Source organism: Salvelinus sp. IW2-2015, linkage group LG9, assembly GCF_002910315.2.
Source record: "Salvelinus sp. IW2-2015 linkage group LG9, ASM291031v2, whole genome shotgun sequence".
Classification (NCBI taxonomy): domain Eukaryota; kingdom Metazoa; phylum Chordata; class Actinopteri; order Salmoniformes; family Salmonidae; genus Salvelinus; species Salvelinus sp. IW2-2015.
This window is the reverse complement of record NC_036849.1, coordinates 14,400,380-14,418,861: the sequence shown is the minus strand read 5'-3', so window position 1 is coordinate 14,418,861 and position 18,482 is coordinate 14,400,380. Positions and strand designations below refer to the sequence as shown.

General features: G+C 44.7%; 2 protein-coding genes and 1 long non-coding RNA gene across 5 annotated transcripts; 1 reads left to right on the top strand and 2 right to left on the bottom strand.

Annotated features, from left to right (window-relative positions):
• Positions 1-4,007: 4,007 nt before the first annotated feature.
• LOC111968374 (uncharacterized) lies at positions 4,008-4,801 on the top strand. Its single transcript, XR_002877885.2, has 3 exons — positions 4,008-4,089; positions 4,210-4,279; positions 4,731-4,801. It is a non-coding gene; the product is annotated as an uncharacterized lncRNA (long non-coding RNA).
• Positions 4,802-6,167: 1,366 nt separating this feature from the next.
• LOC111968628 (cardiolipin synthase (CMP-forming)) lies at positions 6,168-9,755 on the bottom strand. Its single transcript, XM_023994344.2, has 7 exons — positions 9,048-9,755; positions 8,628-8,765; positions 7,327-7,456; positions 7,059-7,144; positions 6,785-6,853; positions 6,571-6,662; positions 6,168-6,462 (listed from the first exon to the last, which is right to left on the bottom strand). The coding sequence occupies exons 1-7, from the start codon at positions 9,597-9,599 to the stop codon at positions 6,372-6,374; spliced, it is 1,158 nt and encodes a 385-aa protein (XP_023850112.1). The 5' UTR covers positions 9,600-9,755; the 3' UTR covers positions 6,168-6,371.
• Positions 9,756-11,692: 1,937 nt separating this feature from the next.
• On the bottom strand, positions 11,693-18,482 carry mcm8 (minichromosome maintenance 8 homologous recombination repair factor). 3 transcript variants are annotated; one of them, XM_023994343.2, is made up of 20 exons: positions 18,395-18,482; positions 17,119-17,258; positions 16,843-16,923; positions 16,508-16,590; positions 16,253-16,402; positions 16,079-16,179; positions 15,807-16,005; positions 15,618-15,703; positions 15,280-15,428; positions 15,104-15,178; positions 14,867-15,002; positions 14,739-14,769; positions 14,492-14,632; positions 14,278-14,419; positions 13,995-14,190; positions 13,696-13,909; positions 13,413-13,622; positions 13,225-13,301; positions 12,146-12,335; positions 11,693-12,050 (listed from the first exon to the last, which is right to left on the bottom strand). In XM_023994343.2, the coding sequence occupies exons 2-20, from the start codon at positions 17,249-17,251 to the stop codon at positions 11,958-11,960; spliced, it is 2,487 nt and encodes an 828-aa protein (XP_023850111.1). In that variant the 5' UTR covers positions 17,252-17,258; positions 18,395-18,482; the 3' UTR covers positions 11,693-11,957. The 3 variants fall into 3 exon arrangements, 2 of the variants coding, with proteins under 2 accessions (XP_023850111.1, XP_023850110.1); XM_023994342.2 differs by having other exon boundaries at positions 13,995-14,419; XR_002877900.2 differs by having other exon boundaries at positions 12,005-12,050; positions 13,225-13,334; positions 13,995-14,419.

Sequence of the window (18,482 nt, the reverse complement as noted above, 5' to 3'; positions counted from 1 at the left end):
TACTTTGCACATTCTTCCACTGCAAATCTACCATTCCAGTGTTTTACTTGCTATATTGTATTTACTTCGCCACCATGGCCTTTTTTTGCCTTTACCTCCCTTATCTCACCTCATTTGCTCACATTGTATATACTTATTTTTTCTACTGTATTATTGACTGTATGTTTGTTTTACTCCATGTGTAACTCTGTGTTGTTGTATGTGTCGAACTGCTTTGCTTTATCTTGGCCAGGTTGCAATTGTAAATGAGAACTTGTTCTCAACTTGCCTACCTGGTTAAATAAAGGTGAAATAAATAAAAAAAATAAAAAATTTCTTCACTATTACTCTACAATCTAGAAAATACAAAAAATAAAGAAAAACCCTGGAATGAGTAGGGGTGTCCAAACTTGTGACTCTGCTGCAGAGGATAAGTTCATTAGAGTTACCATTAGAATTGGAATTGCAGCCCATTAGAATTGCAGCCCAAATAAATGCTTCACAGAGTTCTAATTAACAGACACATCTCAACATCAACTGTTCAGAGGAGACTGTGTGAATCAGGCCTTCGTGGTCAAATTGCTGCAAAGAAACCACAACTAAAGGACATTAAGAAGAAGAGACTTGCTTGGGCCAAGAAATCCGAGCAATGGACATTAGACCGGTGGAAATCTGTCCTTTGGCCCTGTCCGGGGGTATCATCGGATGGGGCCACAGTGTCTCCTGACCCCTCCTTTCTCAGCCTCCAGTATTTATGCTGCAGTAGTTTATGTGTCGGGGGGCTAGGGTCAGTCTGTTATATCTGAAGTACTTCTCCTGTCTTATCCGGTGTCCTGTGTGAATTTAAGTATGCTCTCTCTAATTCTCTCTTTCTCTCTTTCTCTCTTTCTCTCTCTCGGAGGACCTGAGCCTTAGGACCATGCCTCAGGACTACCTGGCATGATGACTCCTTGCTGTCCCCAGTCCACCTGGCCATGCTGCTGCTCCATTTTCAACTGTTCTGCCTGCGGCTATGGAACCCTGACCTGTTCACCGGACATGCTACCTGTCCCAAACCTGCTGTTTTCAACTCTCTAGAGACAGCAGGAGCGGTAGAGATACTCTTAATGATCGGCTATGAAAAGCCAACTGACATTTACTCCTGAGGTGCTGACTTGTTGCACCCTCGACAACTACTGTGATTATTATTATTTGACCATGATGGTCATTTTTGAACATTTGAACATCTTGGCCATGTTCTGTTATAATCTTCACCCGGCATAGCCAGAAGAGGCATGGCCACCCCTCATAGCCTGGTTCCTCTCTAGGTTTCTTCCTAGGTTTTGGCCTTTCTAGGGAGTTCTTCCGAGCCACCGTGCTTCTACACCTGCATTGCTTGCTGTTTGGGGTTTTAGGCTGGGTTTCTGTACAGCACTTTGAGATATCAGCTGATGTAAGAAGGGCTATATAAATACATTTGATTTGGATTTGATCTGGAGTCCAAATTGGGGATTTTTGGTTCCAACCACTGTGTCTTTGTGAGACACGGTGTGGGTGAACGGATTATCTCTGCATGTGTATTTCCCACCGTAAAGCATGGAGGAGGAGGTGTTATGGTGTGGGGCTGCTTTGCTGGTGACACTGTCTGTGATTTATTTAGAATTCAAGGCACAATTCAAGGAACACGTAACCAGCATGGCTACCACATCATTCTGCAGTGACACGCCATCCCATCTGGTTGGAGCTTAGTGGGACTATCATTTGTTTTTCAACAGGACAATGGCCCAACACACCTCCAAGCCTCCATTTTACCAAGAAGGAGAGTGATGGAGTGCTGCATCAGATGACCTGACCTCCACAATCCCCCGACCTCAACCAAATTGATATGGTTTGGGATGAGTCGGACCGCAGAGTGAAGGAAAAGCAGCCAACAAGTGCTCAGCATATGTAGGAACTCCTTCAAGACTGTTGGAAAACCATTCCTCATGAAGCTGGTTGAGAGAATGCCAAGAGTGTGCAAAACTGTCATGAAGGCAAAGGGTGGCTATTTTAATCATCTCAAATTGGATTTGTTTAACATTATTTTGGTTACTACATGATTCTATATGTGTTATTTCATAGTTTTGATGTCTTCACTATTATTTTACAATGTAGAAAATAGTAAAAATAAAGAAAAAAACTTGAATTAGTAGGTGTTCTAAAACTTTTGACTGGTAGTGTTGGACTAGAATTAGATGCAGGCTTTCACTTCTCTTCACAAACATTGAATGGTTATGGGTCTGAATAAATAACTGCTATAGACCGCCACCGCGTATAGACTAGCTTTTCCTGCATGGGATGTTTTTTTTAAGGAGGCCAGCGCAGCACAGCTGTTTACGTATTGCGCAAGAGACAGAGGCTATAAGCCTGAAGCTTATTATGCATAACACATAATTAATTAGCTAAATATAAGGCTAATACTGCATTGAATTTATTACATGAAAGAGGTAGGCTAGGACATCTATATATACTGTATATATATATATATATATATATATATATATATATATATATATAGGGCTATATATCAATATAGAACACGATTATCTATTTTGGATGCAATTTGAATGGAGTTGATGAAGAGAGAAAAAGGCTGCGAGAGTATGCTCGTGTGTACACTGATTTAAAGCAAAGATAGGCAGCTAGACGGGGTCCCAGCTCAGGTGAGGGAACCCAACACACACACTCTCCAAAAATGTTTAATTTTATAGCCTGTTACATGTGTCTGTCTGTAGCTGGATGTTGTATCCGAGGTGGTGTTGGTGGGCACCACAGTGCCCACAAAGCTCATCACTAAGCTAAACACCTCCCCCTGCAACTGGATCCTGGACTTCCTGAATGGCCGCCCCCAGGTGGTAAGGGAAGGCAACAACACGTCTGCCACGCTGATCCTCAACACTGTGGCCCCTCAGGGGTGCGTGCTTAGTCCCCTCCTGTACTCCCTGTTCACCCATGACTGCATGGCCAAACATGACTCCAACACCATCATTAGGTTTGCTGACAACACAACAGTGGTAGGCCTGATCACCGACAACAATGAGACAGCCTAAAAGGAGGAGGTCAGAGACCTGACAGTATGGTGCCAGGTCAACAACCTCTCCCTCAATGTGAGCAAGACAAAGGAGCTGATCGTGTACTACAGGGAAAGGCGGGCCGAACAGGCCCCCATTAACATCGACAGGGCTGTAGTGGAGCGGGTCGAGAGTTTCCACATCACCAACGAACTATCATGGTCCAAACATACCAAGACAGTTGTGAAGAGGGCACGACAACAACTTTTCCCCCTCAGGAGACTGAAACGATTTGGCATAAGTCCCCAGATCCTCAAAAAGGTCTACAGCTGCACCATCGAGAACATCCTGACCGGTTGCATCACCGCCTGGTATGCCAACTGCTCAGCATCTGACCGTAAGGTGCTACAGAGGGTAGTGCGTACGGCCTAGTACATCACTGGGGCCAAGCTTCCTACCATCCATGACCTATACACTAGGCGGTGTCAGAGGAAGCCCAAAAAATTGTCAAAGGCTCCAGTCACCCAAGTCATAGACTGTTCTCTCTGCTACTGCACGGCAAGCGGTCCCAAGTCTAGGACCAAAAGGCTCCTTAACAGCTTCTACCCCCAAGCCATAAAACTGCTGAACAACTAATCAATTGGCCACCCAGACTATTTTACATTGACCCCCGTCCCCCATAGGTTTTTAAACTGCTGCTACTCGCTGTTTATTATCTATGCATAGTCACTTTACAAATTACCTCGACTAACCTGTACCCCGCACATTGACTCGGTACCGGTATCGCCTGTATATAGCCTCATTATTGTTATGTACATTTATTGTGTTACTTTTTCATTGATTAGATTTTTTCAAACTTTAGTTTATTTAGGAAATATTTTAACTCTTTCTTGAACTGCATTGTTGGTTAATTTTAAGGGATTGTAAGTAAGGATTTCATGGTAACAATACAATTTGATTTGGTAGCAGGGTGGTGTGAGGTGTACGTGGACAGAGAGGGACTGACGTCCTGAAGGCCTTAGCTCTGTGGGCTACCGCTGTCTTCCTTGAACGACCTGTACTCTGGGGGCTCGCCTGCCAGGTACAACTGTGTCTGTGTGCAGATGATGCCAATTACAATAATCATATGTGGTTGTGTTACCTACTTCAGTTGAGTGTCTGCTAAATAAGTGAAATGTAAAATTTGTGTGGGTGTTTGTAGGGAGAGCAGGGTGTCAGTTATGTTCTGGAGCTCATGAGAGATGAGCTACACCTGGCGATGGCCCTGGCAGGTAACCATGGTGACCACTATCCATAGCTAATTAAGCTACTCTGGCCGTTACCTCCTTGTCTCTTAATTCTAGCCCTCACCTCCAATCCTTTAATTTATCCAAGTATGTGTAACTGCATACTTGGAGTGTCTGAAAGTGGGTGTTGCAAAAGTGGGTGGATCAACAGTGATGTGTGTAACATCAGCACTCCGTTATTGGTTAGACAGGCCATAGCCCGGTGCGCCATGGGTCAGCTTAATGTTAAAATAGCAGCCACCTGAAACAGTCGAGTGCAAACAAATCTGCCCAATTAGCTAATTCGATTTCCAGACACCAACTTCTGTTCATCCACCCTGTTCTTTCGCCATGGCCACTTTCAGACACACTCCACGTATGCAGTTACCCATGACTGCATTTATCTGCACTGACCTGAGTTCAGAGGTGAGGGTTGAACTGTGTATTTTGTCTGCAGGATGTTGTTCGCTGGTGGAGGTTAAAAGATCCCTTGTCAGTAGACCTGAATTCACCTCCGGGATCTGAAGAGTGAAGACGCTGAATTCTCTCACACACACACAAATTGGATTTCAAGGCACCAGCCATGTAACACCTGAATAAATTAATGATTTAATAAATTAGTAAATTGTAGTGATCCTCACTGCTTTTCAAGTTTCCAAAACACTACAAATCTGATGTAATGTACTGATGAAATAACCCTCATCACCTAGTATAATTTGCAGTGGCGGGAAAAGTACCCAATTTTCATACTTGAGTGAAAGTAAATATACATTTTATAGAAAAAGACTCAAGTCAAAGTCACCCAGTAAAATCCTAATTGAGCAAAAGTCAAAGTATTTGGCTTTAAATATAAGTATCAAAAGTATAAATAATTTCAAATTCCTTATAATCAAACCAGACTGCACGATTTTCTTGTTTTTTTAAATTTATTTACGGGTAGCCAGGGGCACATTCCAACACTCAGACATAAATTTACAAACAAAGCGTGTGTTTAGTGAGTCTGCCAGATCAGATGCAGTAGGGATGACCAGGGATTCTCTCTTTAAGTACGTGAATTAGACCATTTTCCCAGTCCTGCTAAGCATTCAAATTGTAATCAGTACTTTGGTTTCAGGGAAAATGTATAGAGTAAAAAGTAAATTTTCTTTAGGAATGTAGTGGAGTAAAAGTTGACCAATTTAAATAGTTAAGTATATATACTTGAAAGTACTAAAGTAGTTTTGGGGGGTATTTTTACTTAAGTACTTTACACCACTGATCATTTGAAGCCTCATTAAATCATGTTTCTTTCCAATATTACTGATGTTGCAGTTTGACTAGCCTTGCACAGCCATCCTTCCAAATCTTGTCACACTGAACCCTGGGCTTCCAAGGGTTTGACTAAACCTGCTGTATTGGAAAAATCACTAAGCTAGGAGACAGAACTCCCGAGTGGCGCAGCATCTCAGTGCTATAGGCGTCACTACAGACCCTGGTTCGATTCCGGGCTGTATCACAACTGGCCGTGATCGGGAGTCCCATAGGGCAGCGCACAATTGGCCCAGCGTCAGCCGGGTTAGGGGAGGGTTTGGCCGGGGTAGGCCATCATTGTAAATAAGAATGTGTTCATACCTGACTTGCCTAGTTAAATAAAAAATTAAAAAAATTATCGCAATACAAATATCAATAGTCAGTCTCATAATCAACAGCTGGTGACTTCAGTAGACCAGCAGTTGCCACTAACACACAGCTTTGACACACTAAACCTTCTTGGTACAATTGGTGGCAATGTTGAAAACGTCCCCATCGCATACACGTTTAAAATTCCCGCCACACACACTCTTGCAGAATCCTGATCTTCTTTACAGACCATACTAGCAATCTAAACAAGGAGTTGATACATACGGCGGGAGAGCAGGGTCATGGTTTAATCACATTCATCAGATACAAAACGGTTCCCATGGCAATACTGAGATTAAAAATACACACTCAGAGTTCATTTTGGAGTCTTTCCAAACACAAGTGCGTGTGTCTGTTCAACTTGAGTACTCAGGCGCAACAATGGTTGTGGAGTGTATTAAGTTGCAACCGTTACTTGGTGCTTGCTGAGTTGCCATGGTTACTTGGTGCTGTTGAGCACAGCGACAGTCTTCATGCCATAGTGATAGTAGCTGTAGCCTGACACAGTCGTCGTTACCGCTGTGATATACCTGCACATAAACACAGTATTACCAACACATGCGGAACAAAAATAATGAACCATTTAGAGTTTCAGAGTGCAGTGTGCCAAAACAGACTGCCTGTGGTGTGTGTCTTACCATAGGGCTTGCAGGAGCGGACTGTCTGTGTAGTGAAAGACAGGTGAGGCCAACGATGCTGCTACTAGAAAGAGCTGGATCGCTGTGTTCACCTGCACGCACACAACCCACACATGATTAACCAACTAGACAAACAACTGAGGACTGTTGGATGACGTTTTATGCATGAGTATTTAGATATATGCCTGTGTGTATATAAGGTACAGAAACTTACCTTGCTGAGGGTGGTGGGTTTGAGCTGCGCTGTTGTGTAGCAGGGGTTAAAAAACTTACTGAGAGTCACCTGGAACGAGAGAGAAGGAAAGAGAGCGAGAGGAGGGAGCGGAAGATAATTATTATGTAGTCTAAACAGAGCAACGCCAAAGATCTAAACGCAACAAAGTTCTGGATCCACTGCCATTCATCTCCTCGTTCCTGTATCCTACTGATGGACAATAGTGTCCGTGACAGCCCTGAACCAGCCCGCTGTGTGTGTGTGAGAGACTTACAGGAGGTGGGACAGTCTTGTATCTGACGTAGAAAACAGCTGCTATCAGACCAACGTCTCTGGCTATCACCAACGCTGTCAGGGGAGCTAAGAAAAGACACATGGTCAGAGGTGCTGGAAGACCACAAATTGAACAACTAATTATTTTTTGCTTTCAAATGTGTCTTCTACATCTATGAGGATTGTGTTGACATTGTTTGGGATTATTAGCACTGTAAACAGAAAGATTTAATTTCGCAGCAAGGAAGGACTTGCATTTCAACACACACCTGGGATGAGCTGTGCATAGGTGAGACTGATGTAGAGAACGCTGATGAGGATTTTATCAGCCAATGGGTCGAGCGCGCTGCCCAGCGCAGACTTCTGACTGGGCCAGTTACGGGCTATATAACCATCCAGCTACAAAGACAACACACAGGGTTAACAGTGTGTAGTATGTATGTGTGTATGGTGGCATATATATATTTTTTTAATCAAAGTACACTATATATACACAAAAGTATGTGGACACCCCTTCAAATTAGTGGATTCAGCCATTTCAGCCTCACCCGTTGCTGACAGGTGTATAAAATCAAGAACACAACCATGCAATCTCTATAGACAAACATTGGCAGTATTATGGCCTTACTGAAGAGCTCAGTGACTTTCAACGTGGCACTGTCATAGGATGCCACCTTATCAACAAATCAGTTTGTCAAATTTCTGCCCTGCTAGAGCTGCCCAGTCAACTGTAAGTTCTGTTATTGTGAAGTGGAAACGTCTAGGAGCAACAACGGCTCAGCAACAAAGTGGTAGGCCACACAAGCTATGTCAGCACAATAACTGTTCTTTGGGAGCTTCATGAAATGCCAAGCGTCAGCTGGAGTGGTGTAAAGCTCACCGCCATTGGACTCTGGAGCAGTGGAAATGCGTTCTCAGGAGCGATGAATCATCTTGCAGTCCGACGGACAAATCTGGGTTCGGCGGATGCCAAGAAAACGCTACCTGCCTTAATGCAGTGCCAACTGTAAAGTTTGGTGGAGGAGGAATAATGGTCTGGGTCTGTTTTTCATGGTTCGTGCTACGCCCTTTAGTTCTAGTGAAGGGAAATCTTAACACTACAGCATACAATGACATTCTGGACGATTCTGTGCTTCCAACTTTGTGGCAACAGTTTTCCTGTTTCAGAATGACAATGCCCTCGTGCACAAAGCAAGGTCCATACAGAAATGGTTTGTCGAGATCAGTGTGGAAGAACTTGACTGGCCTGCAAAGAGCCCTGAGCTCAACCCCATTGAACACCTTCAGGATGAATTGGAACGCTGACTGCGAGCCAGGCCTAATCGCCCAACATCAGTGCCCGACCTCACTAATGCACTTGTGGCTGAATGGAAGCAAGTCCCCGCAGCAATATTCCAACATCTAGTGAAATGCCTTATTGCAACAAAGGGGGACCAACTCCATATTGATGCCCATGATTTTGTAATTAGATGTTCAACGAGCAATGTCCACATATTTTTGGTCATAGAGTGTATTTGAAGCTGTATGTATGTGTGTATTTCAAGCTGTGTGTGTAGGCAGGTGTTTGTACCACGTCAGTAAATCCAGCCAAAGCAAACAACCCAAGGGAGAGGTGAAAATGTTGCTCAGTTATCAGGATTCCCAGGACTGGAGCCAGTGCGATGCGACACACACACAGCAGGTTGGGGATAGTCCACGGGTTCTCATACTGAAACACACATAGAATTATTTTTTTTCTTCTTTTTCTAAACACTGGTTGAGCAATATTTAGTGCAGGACTGTGCATTGTTCATGACTAGAGAGTGTGTGGTTCTTTGTCTTTAAAACATGCCATGACAGGACAAAAGGTGACAGCAAGGGAAACCAGCCCTAAAAGTACTCAGCAATATGGCATAATTTAACCTACAGCAGGGCAACTTCCTGCACACAGACATCAACAACAATGAATCTGCCAAGACTACCACTTGTCTTACAACACACACCGACCTACCAGTTCTTTAAACTTGAACAGTCCTTGACCAAGATCAGATGGTCTATCAGCTGGCTGGGTGGTTTCCCTCAGGTCCACTCCAGGTGGGCAGTCGGCTGGGGTCTCACGGGGTTTTCCACTACAGAGACCTCTCCAGCCTGGAAACACACCAGAACTCACTGGGAACAACCTCAACCCCAGGAGAACATGAGAGTTAGACGAGTGATCCGTAGGGTAAAACCTAAAGCGGTCGTTGTTACCCTGCGTCCTCTCGTGACCTCTGCTGCGATAAAATCGGATGACGATTTCGGTGGAACCCTTTAGCGCATGGCCGCTAACCTCTGGGGTCGTTGGGCTGGGGATGTGCGTGTCCTGTGGGGTGTGTGTGTGATATTGTGTGTAGCTGGACCACTGGGCGACAGAGGAGACTCTGTTTTTAAGTCTCTGCAGCAACTTCAGTTCTACCCTCACACACACACCGGTCTGCTGCTGCTGCCGCCATGACGCAGGAAATGCCCAACACACACTTCTCGCACACACCGCCAAGTTATTTTTAGAAACCGACAAGAACATCGCGAAAAAGACGCGACTTACAAACTAACCTCATTTACAACTCTTTATAACACCTCCCCGCTGGTTCATATTTGTCCTGTTTCCTTAGTATCAACCAGCAGCTCTAGCCGATCAAACCAACGTGTTCCATGTTTGCTGCCGTATTCCGCGAGTTTTACGACGTCGTGGTAATGGTGGATATCACCAGAGATGGATACAAGCATCTCTGATGCCACTTAACAGTTTCCCAAAACCCTGTTAATAATCCGATAATGCAGGATGTGTCACCATTTTGGGCGTTCAGAGTGCATAATCTTACCACTACCTGCCTCATTTTCTCTAAAATGTAAAGGTTATTTATTTCACGCCTGCGCACTCAGATAAATCCTTGAACCAGTCACTTGCGCCACAGCTGAACAAACAGCGCCTAGCAGTGGACTCTATACGCAGCTGTAAAGGTGTCTGCAAAACCCTGTTGTTCCTAATATTTTCAACATTTACTTTATTAAAATGTTCATAATATTTCTAGCTTATTTATTTTATCACATTCGTCCCCAATGCAGTCAAATTATAAGATTTCCATAATACAAATATAGTCAAAATATGCTAAATACATTAACATTGGTCAGGAATTCATATTCAAACAGATTCATTATTAATGTATTAAACCGTTATGTATTAATATACAGTACCAGTCAAAAGTTGACACACCTACTCAAGGGGCGTCAGTCAATCTGGAGAATTTCTTTTTTTTCTTCTTTTCTTAAAAAAATAAATGGGCCTAATAGTACATTTATTTATTTATTTTACCCCCTTTTTCTCCCCAATTTCATGGTATCCAATTGTTAGTAGTTACTATCTTGTCTCATCGCTACAACTCCCGTACGGGCTCGGGAGAGACGAAGGTCGAAAGCCATGCGTCCTCCGAAACACAACCCAACCAAGCCGCACGGCTTCTTAACACAGAGCGCATCCAACCCGGAAGCCAGCCGCACCAATGTGTCGGAGGAAACACTGTGCACCTGGCGACCTTGGTTAGTGCACTGCGCCCGGCCCGCCACAGGAGTCGCTGGTGCGCGATGAGACAAGGATATCCCTACCGGCCAAACCCTCCCTAACCCGGACGACGCTATGCCAATTGTGCGTCGCCCCACAAACCTCCCGGTCGCGGTCGGCTGCGACAGAGCCTGGGTGCGAACCCAGAGTCTCTGGTGTCACAGCTAGCGCTGCGATGCAGTGCCCTAGACCGGTTTTCTGCGCCACCCGGGAGGCAATCTGGAGAATTTCAAGAACTTTGAAAGTTTCAAGTGCAGTCGCAAAAACTCTCATGAGGACCACCACAGGAAAGGAAGACCCAGAGTTACCTGCAGGGGAGACGTTCACTGGAGTTACGAGCCTCAGAAATTTCAGCCCAAATAAATGCTTCACAGAGTTCAAGTAACAGACACATCAACAGTTCAGAGGAGACTGAATCAGACCTTCATGGTCGAATTGCTGCAAAGAAACCACTTTTAAAGGACACCAATAAGAAGAAACTTGCTTGGGCCAAGAAACACAAGCAATGGACATTAGACCAGTATAAATCTGTTCTTTGGTCTGGAGTCCAAATTGGAGATTTTTGGTTCCAACCGCCGTGTCTTTGTGAGACGCAGAGTAGGCGAAAGTATGATCTCTGCATGTGTGGTTTCCACCGTTTAGCATGGAAAAGGAGGTGTGATGGTCTGGGGGTGCTTTGCTGGTTACACTGTCTGTGAGTTATTTAGAATTCAAGGCGCACTGATACGCCAATCCATCTGGTTTGCGCTTAGTGGGACTATCATTTGTTTTTCAACAGGACAATGACCCAACACACTTCCAGGCTGTGTAAGGGCTATTTGACCAAGAAGGAGAGTGATGGAGTGCTGCATCAGATGACCTGGCCTCCACAATCACCCGACCTCAACCCAATTGAGATGGTTTGGGATGAGTTGGACAGCAGAGTGAAGGAGAAGCAGCCAACAAGTGCTCAGCATATGTGGAAACTTCTTCAAGACTGTTGGAAAGGTATTCCAGGTGAAGCTGGTGAGAATGCCAAAAGTGTGCAAGGCAAAGGGTGGCTACTGAAGAATCTTAAATATATTTTGATTTAACACTTTATTGGTTACTACAGGTTTCCATATTTGTTATTTCATCGTTTTGATGTCATCTTCACTATTATTCTACAATGTAGAAAATAGTTAAAATAAATAAAGACCCTGGAATGAGTAGGTGTCCAAACTTTTGACTGGTACTGTATAGATATACATCTCAGTATTGGAAGAATTCACTGATAAACAACCAATTCTTTACAAAACGTGTATTGCGTTAAGTAACAGCAGGTCTTTAAATGATGTTTGTGTGTTATATAGTCTGTAGCTGGTACTGTCTGTGTCCTTTCTTCAGCAGGTAGCCCTGTTCATTCAGAGAACTGATGAAACCTTCAAAGTCTGCAACCTGAATCAACACACACACACAATCTTTTGAATTCCACGACCTGCAACATAACAGCAGCCGTAAGATCGAAAGCAACAAACAGGGGTGGGTGTTACCTGTATGTTGAGGTCCTTGGCCAGGCTGCGTAGCTGTGTGAGGTCGTACAACATGGTGTGTGTGCGCTGAGCGTGTGTGTTGAGCGCAGTGATAAATCTCTTGGCAGCCGAACGCTGACTCATCCCAACACCCAGTACTGACCGCTCAAAGTCCAGACCTCCACTACCATCAGAGAAGGTATCTGCCAGACTGACACACACACCAGACAATATACACATTCACACACACACCAGAATGTCCCCCACAGAATTGTCCCTTTTATTTGAGGGTATTTTTATAAATCTGTTTTACCGTTCAGAAATGAAAACACTTTATCTAGTCCTCCCCCATTTGAAAGTATCATAAGTATTTGGACAAATTCACTTATAGTGTAGTCAATTTAGTCAAACGTTTTGTATTTGGTCCCATATTCCTAGCATGCAATGACTACAAACTTGTTGAATGCATTTGCAGTTTGTTTTGCTTGCATTTCAGATTATGTTGTGCCCATTATAAATTAATGGTAAATAATGGATTGTGTCATTTTGGAGTCACTTTTATTGTAAATAAGAATATGTTTCTGAACACTTCTACATAAATGTGGATGCTACCATGGATTACGGATAATCATGAATAATAATGAGAAATCTTTCGAGGTATAAATATCATACCTCCCAAAAAATGCTAACCTCCATGTTTTGGGGGCATGATCTCTGTGCATCTGTAACGAACTCACCCATCATTATTCATGATTCTTTCAATACTATCTGTGATCATGGTAACATCCATATTCATGTAGAAGTGTTTAGAAACATTCTGTTCTAATTTACAATAAGTGACAGTACATTATGTACCCCAAAAGTGAATTTGTCCAAATACATCTGACACCTTCAAAATGGACTAGATACATATAGTACATTCATTTCTAAACGGTAAAACAGATATGTATGGAAATACCCTCAAATAAAAATATATTCTGTACTCACCACCTAAAACATTTGATTTCAAATCCAAACTGCTTGAGTAGAGGCAAATTAAATGTTTTAGCTTCACTGTCCAAATAAATACGTAGGGGAATGTATGTGGGATAGTGTGTTACCTGTGTTTCATGATCTCCACAACGTCTTCAGCGTCACTCTTGGTGGCTGTCTCTCTGAGCTCCAGCTTCGCCCGTGCCTACACACACATAGTCAGGGCACAGGCTCAGCTCTGTGTGACATGTTAGAGACTTTAGGATGTGTTATGATCAAATTCCATGTGTGTATTTGAGTGAGTGTGTTTGACTACCTCTGTGAGGCGGATGAGGGACTCCAGCTGGCGTGTGGTGATGGGTGTGCTGTCGACGGGGTGTGTGTGTGAGCGTAGGGAGAGGTAGAAGTCCTGGAGCGTCTGGGCAGCGGCGGTAGAGAGCGAGGGATGAACGTAGCGACGGGCATAACCAACATATTTTCTCAGCAGAGAGTGGGGGATGGGGTCTACACACTCCCCTGGACACACCTAACAGAGACAGACTCAATGTCAGAAATTTCATATATTTTGGTATTGTACTTTGGTATTTGTGTGTGGGTACCTGCAGCCGGTCAGAAAGAGGTGTGTCGGAGGGCTCCAGCAGCGAGCTCTGTGATTGATGGTCGTCTCCTCGTGTAACCACGGCACCTGAAGCCCCTCCCTTCCCTGACCTGACGGCCATGACATGTTCCGACAGCCGGCGGTCATGCGACTCATCAGGAACATCCAATAGGAGGAAGACCACGTCAAATCTCGACAGGAGGGCACTGCCCATCCTACACACACATACACAAAATAAGTCAACTTGTACCTACAGTTTAGCATTAGCTAAAAATGAAAGGTGAAAATGTGTGAGTCTACTTGAGGTTTTCGGAAACCGTCTTGGCCCTGTTGTAGTGTCCTCCAGCAGGGTTAGCAGCAGCGATAACAGAGGTCCTAGCAGGTAGGGAACACACCAGACCAGCCTTAGCCAGGCTGATGGTCTGCTGCTCCATGGCCTCTAGTAACGCTTGTTGCTGATGGCCCAGCTTATCAAACTCATCTATACAGCACAGCCCTGACACAAACACACAAATGGCAGATAGGTTGGATGATGACAGTTGGGATGATGATAGTTGGGATGTAAGCGCACACACACCCCTACCTTGGTCTCCTAGTACCAGAGCTCCAGCCTCCAGTGCGTAGTCTCCAGAGCCGGCGTCTCTGGACAGAGTGACGGTCAGCCCTGACGTACTGGTAGTGTTACCACACACATAGATCCCCCTGGGAGCCACATTACACACCGCCTACACACACACACACACAGTTACAACGGCGAGTTTGAGGTTGGCGTGTTCGTAAGTGTGTGTGCATGTTACCTGTAGCATCTGACTCTTCCCCAGGCCAGGGTCTCCCACCACCAGTATATGAGGGTCTCCTCTGATGGGGATCCTGTTCTTATCATCAGCATGCTTCTGACTGCCTCCAAACAACGCTAAGGACAGGCCTGCTTTTACTAGCTACACACAAACAAAACACACATTTCTTTTTAAACAAACACTTTCTTTGAAACATGGCCACAGCTTACCTGAAACAACATGACCAATGGAAACTAGGCTTACTCACCAGGTGGCCGTAGATGGCTGGACACAAGGAGCTGGAATACAAATCATATCAGTCACTCACAATATATAACAAAAGCACTATATTAGTACAGTAGTGTCACAGCAATATTCCATGTGTGCGTGTCTTACTGTACGATGAGCTTCAGTAGATCAGGTTGGCTGTGTATTTCCTGGATGGCGTACAGCTCCTTCAAAGAGAACTCTATCCCCGATGACCTTTCACCTCCAGATGACCCCTGACCTCCAGCCTCCTTCACTTTCTGACCTTAAGAAGAAACTTGATTGTCCACACAATTTGAAAACACTTCATTGTTTGGCCTCCCAATAACATGAGTGACAACTACACAATAACAGACCTACAGCTACCTTTAGAGTTGCTGACGGAGTTGGCCTCAATGTAGAGCAGGAACATACACTTATCCTTCTTCCCCCTGCTGCCGCCTACACACACCACACACACACCTCATCAATTACTCAGACAGTGCCAGTGAAGTTAACAACTGTGTGTGTGTGTGTGTGTGTGTGTGTGTGTGTGTGAATACCGTCGTCTTGGCTGACTCGGACTGTTCCAGTAATAGTAACGGTGTCTCCAGGGACCGCACTGTCACAGAGGTCAGAGGTCAGGTGACATTCCACCGTCCGAGGGATCCGCCCTGCCTCCCTCTGCTCTCCTCCAATCAGCTCCTGGACCCTGGGGCACCATGGGAAATAGTTTGCATACACAGCTTCAGTCCCCTAAACACTTTCCCCCTAGTCACTGACCCCTACCTAGCCCATACACCCTAGACACAGACCCCTAGCCCATACACCCTAGAAACGTATGGAGATCTACGAAGATTGGATAGGTATGTATAAGCATTATAAATAATAGTGTAGTTACTTGATATTCTGCCAGTCCACAGTGAGGGTGAGAGGGGAGCTCCTGTTGGGGACGAAGGAACGACTGCGACACTGTGGCTGCACACACTGAAGAAACACATGCACAATCAGCACACACACAGCCTGTGGTTCAATCCAATGTAGGTTGTAGTGAAAGTGCTCTGTGGCAAGGTGAGTGTATGTGTTGTACCTTGGTGGGCGTGGTGAACTTGCCGTGTGGCAGGGTGAGTGTGTGTGTGTGTGAGCAGCCGGAGCAGGTGAAAGCCAAGCTTGTGCAGAGTGGTCTGATGTTGCTGACACGTACCACGGTCCCCCTCACACACACCAACCGACCAAACACACTCGCACGCAGCGTCCTCAGGGCTGTCAATGGCTCATAGTTATACAACCTGAAACAAACACACAGTTATACAACCTGAAACTGAGTCAGAGAGAGACCGTGAGAGAGTGTGCGTGTTTTACCTGGCGCTGATGTGGGGTATGTTAATGATGGGTGTGGCTCCCCCAGGAAGCCCTTCCCCCTGTAACTCTGCAGCGTGTCTCTCCAAGTCCATCGTCAAAACCTGACACACACACACACACACATTAAAATACATAGACACAACTACCTTCAGTGAAGCGTGTGTGTATATGTACCTGGTGTATGGCGAGGCCCAGACAGTTGAGAGTGGTCTCTGGTTGTTCTCTCAGCTGATTGGACAGGTCCGGCAGAGCCATACACACCTTCTTATCCTCAACAAGAGCCTTATAGTCCACCAACACACTGCCCTGACGCTCAATCTCATCCTAGACACACACACACACACAAATGAAGCTTGCCCACTCACTAAAGGCTACTATTTTTTAGAGGTTAAAACAATGTGCAGAAATCTCTTTTTTTTCCCATCTTACTTTGTCATAGAGGTGTATCTGTGAGGTGAAGTACTGTTCAAACACTTTGATCTTCTCCACATACGGAGAACTCTCTATGAAACCTTCATACAGGAAACACACACAAAAAAATTGGTATATAGACAATACACACACACATTAAAATACAAACACACAACAGGAGGTCTGCGGCACCTTAATTGAGGAGGACGGGCTCGTGGTAATGGCTGGGGCAGAATAGGTGGAACGGTATCAAATACATCAAACACATCACTTCCATGTGTTTGATGCCATTCCATTTACTCCATTATTATGAGCCGTTCTCCCCTCAGTAGCCTCCACTGATACACACCTACCTTCAGTGAAGTAGAGGGCCCAGCCTTTATAGGGAGAGAGTCTGTCCAGAGTGGTCTGAGACACACGGGACTGAGAGGAGCCTAGAAAGAGACAGCAAGAGAAAGAGATACTGAAGCCTCCACAATGGAGTCAGTGTTGTCCCAAAACCAAGGGGTTGGAAATCATTGAGAAGTTAAGGAATATTTAGAGGCTAGTAAGGGGCTAGTCTTACCTCTAACTGTCCCTTACCTCTAACCAGGCTAACTGTGTGGTGTGTGTGTGTGTCTGACCCAAACCTCTTTGAGCACTGGGGGGGCGTGAGTTTCCTCTCCATGGTCTTCCCCTCCATCCCCCTCCTCCTCCTCCCCTCCATCCCCCTCCCCTCTGCCGTCCTCTGCAGGAGCTGTGAGCAGAACCCTCTCCACTCATCTTACACCTAGAAATGAGAGAGGGATAACATAGAGAAATATAGAGAGTTGTAGAGAAAGAGAGGTTCAGGTGTTTGGGGATGAATAGGGATAGCTCATTCTGAAGGCATCCTAACATCCTGAACATTTGTGAAAAACTAACATTGGAGAATGGAGCAAAACAGGCTAAAGTTGCTAATGAAGATAGTCCTCGCTCTAATAATGCCTCGTTCTTTGATGGAGTGTTTCATGGAGAAGGATGTGTTTTTGGTAGATCCATCTGCGGTCAACGAGATGGTGGAGGACACACTGGGAAAGTGACCCGGAGTGGTATTGTGTTGATTTATTGCATGTTAGAAGAACAAAATGAAAGTGCATTGTGTCTTGGGGAATTATCTGAGTATTTAGTAGAAAGTTGTAATTTTCTGATCTGGGCACCGGTAAAATGTGTCATCTCTGGCGTTGCGGTGGAAATTGAGGATGAAAAACTAAAAGCAGAATGGTACCAGGAGTAGTGGGGGCAAGTCGAATGAACCGTATGGTGAATGGAAGGACAGAGGAAAGCCTATCGGTGCTATTGTTATTTGATGAAGAATCTCTTCTGACATGTAAAGCTGGGGTATATGAGATAAGTAGTGAGAGCTTATGTGAACAGACCGTTGTAGTGTCATAATGTAAAATGTCATGTTTGGCCAATGGCAAGTGTGTGCAGAAGGAATAAATACGGTATGTTGTGGATGAGTCAGTGGAATCACGTTCCTGAGTTCACTGTAAGGGTGAAGAAGGTCGAAGAAGCAAGAATCCGAGCTGTCCACCAGGTCTCCTATGCAGAGGCAGTGCAAATAGCCGAAGGAAAAAGTTCAAATTAGGAAGAAAAGGCAATGGATGCTCCGCGGACCGCCATAATTCAGGAGAAGAGAAGATTAACCTCGCTAACATAACTCGTTTAATAGAGGAATATGACGCAATTAACAGTCAATTCAATAGCTAACGTTCGCTGTTATGTTGGGTGTGAACGACAGCTAACTTAGGTCACCTGAGCTAGCTAACTCACAATGTATGGTGAAAAGTTACCACCTAGCTTAACTATCTTCAGTTACCTCACCTGCTACTAGAATAGCTAAATTAGTTAGCTACAATCGTGGAGACAAATGTTTCTACTCACTCGAGTTGCTTAGCTGGGATGCAAACGTCACTTCTAAAGACAAACTTTACAGGATAATAGATACTCTTTGGTTACGCTTCTTTCATAA